The 1435-nt window shown below is 43.3% G+C and overlaps 1 protein-coding gene across 1 annotated transcript in view; it reads left to right on the forward strand.

Moving 5' to 3' along the window:
• The window catches only part of LOC101845021, a gene marked incomplete in the record, with an annotated part of 10354 nt that extends 9021 nt beyond the window's left edge, over positions 1–1333 (forward strand). The window contains 1 exon segment of the mRNA XM_005105040.3: positions 1147–1333. Within this exon segment, the coding sequence (XP_005105097.2) occupies positions 1147–1318 (172 nt within the window).
• Between the last annotated feature and the right edge of the window lie 102 nt (positions 1334–1435).

A 1435-nucleotide genomic window follows, 5' to 3' on the forward strand; every position in this document is an offset into this window, starting at 1 on the left:
ACTCACTCACTCACTCACTCACTCACTCACTCACTCACTCACTCACTCACTCACTTTATCCGTCCTCTTTTACCTGTGGGGCACCTGTAGGGCGTCAAGGAGAACAGCTTCAACAACAAGAACAAACAACCAATAACAGACTGACTCAGCGTTCTCCCTACTTTAAAAATCTATTTTTTGTCTATCATTAATTCTGTTAAATTCTCTTGTATTCCCACTTTATAAGAACAATATTTATTGCACATTCTGTGTTGTCTGCTAATTATAAAAGTGTCATTTCATAGGAATAGTCAGGGACAAAAATGTTTAAGTAGTATCTTTCTTTTTTGCTTGGGAAATGTCATGAAAATTTTGTTTAAACACTTTAACACAAAACATTTACAGAAGGATTTTGATAAAAATGTCCGGTGTACATTTTAAACATGGGGGTTTTTAATTTTAAAAGAGTCAAATGTACAATTTACACAAGGGCTTTTGTTTTAGAAAATGCTAAATGTCAAATTTTCCGAGAGGTTTTTACTAGTAAAAATGTCCTGTGTAAGTGTCTGGTGCTGAGGCCTTGGTGAAAAGTAACCCGGCCCGTTGTGGCTTCAGTTGTCTGTTCTTTTCTCAGCACGACACAGGAATAACGACACTGTGATGGTAGAAACTACTCATTGTCCCATATTGAGACTTTGATCACATTCTTTGTCTGTCTGACTGTCTGTCTGTCTGTCTGTCTGTCTGTCTGTCTGTCTGTCTGTCCATCTATCCATCCGTCTGTCCGTCCGTCAGTCTGTCTGTCCTGTCTGTCTGTCTGTCTGTCTGTCTGTCCATCTATCCATCCGTCTGTCCGTCCGTCCGTCAGTCTGTCTGTCTGTCTGTCTTACCCATTCCTTGCACTAAATGATAGTAAGTTATGTCCATGTGTTTCTCCTTGTTGGTGGTTGGCGGGTGCTCTGGTGTGGTTTGCTTCATCTTTCCTATCCAACATCTATCATCCTTATCTCCCCTCCTTCTTTTTTTGTGTTTGCTACTCTCTTGTAACACCTCTAATCTTCGGCATTTATACAACCTTATTGTGTTGCAAGTGCCGTAAAACTCTTCCTAAAAAAGAAGAAAAAGAAAACCATCCCCTCAAACCCAACCCACCTCTGCGTGTTCCAGCCTGCCCAGCCCGGCCCGTGTGCGACAGTCGGTCAAACGAGACCCCCCACCGGTCAGCCCCCTGGTCCGAGGCAGTCTGCTGACCACCCCTCTCCGACCAGACTCGCCAGCGTCCAGCACAGCGTCACTCTCTCAGCACGACCCCATCGCCAGGAAGCTGTTCACCTCCTGACCTTTGTGTGACGATCAAAACGAGAAAAGGTTGTTTTAGGGGGGGGTTTAAAGTTTTGTTTTGTTTTTTTTAGTTTTTGTTGTTTTTGTTTTGCTTTGAATGACGCGCGCACACACA

This window comes from Aplysia californica, unplaced genomic scaffold, assembly GCF_000002075.1.
Source record: "Aplysia californica isolate F4 #8 unplaced genomic scaffold, AplCal3.0 scaffold00449, whole genome shotgun sequence".
Lineage (NCBI taxonomy): Eukaryota > Metazoa > Mollusca > Gastropoda > Aplysiida > Aplysiidae > Aplysia > Aplysia californica.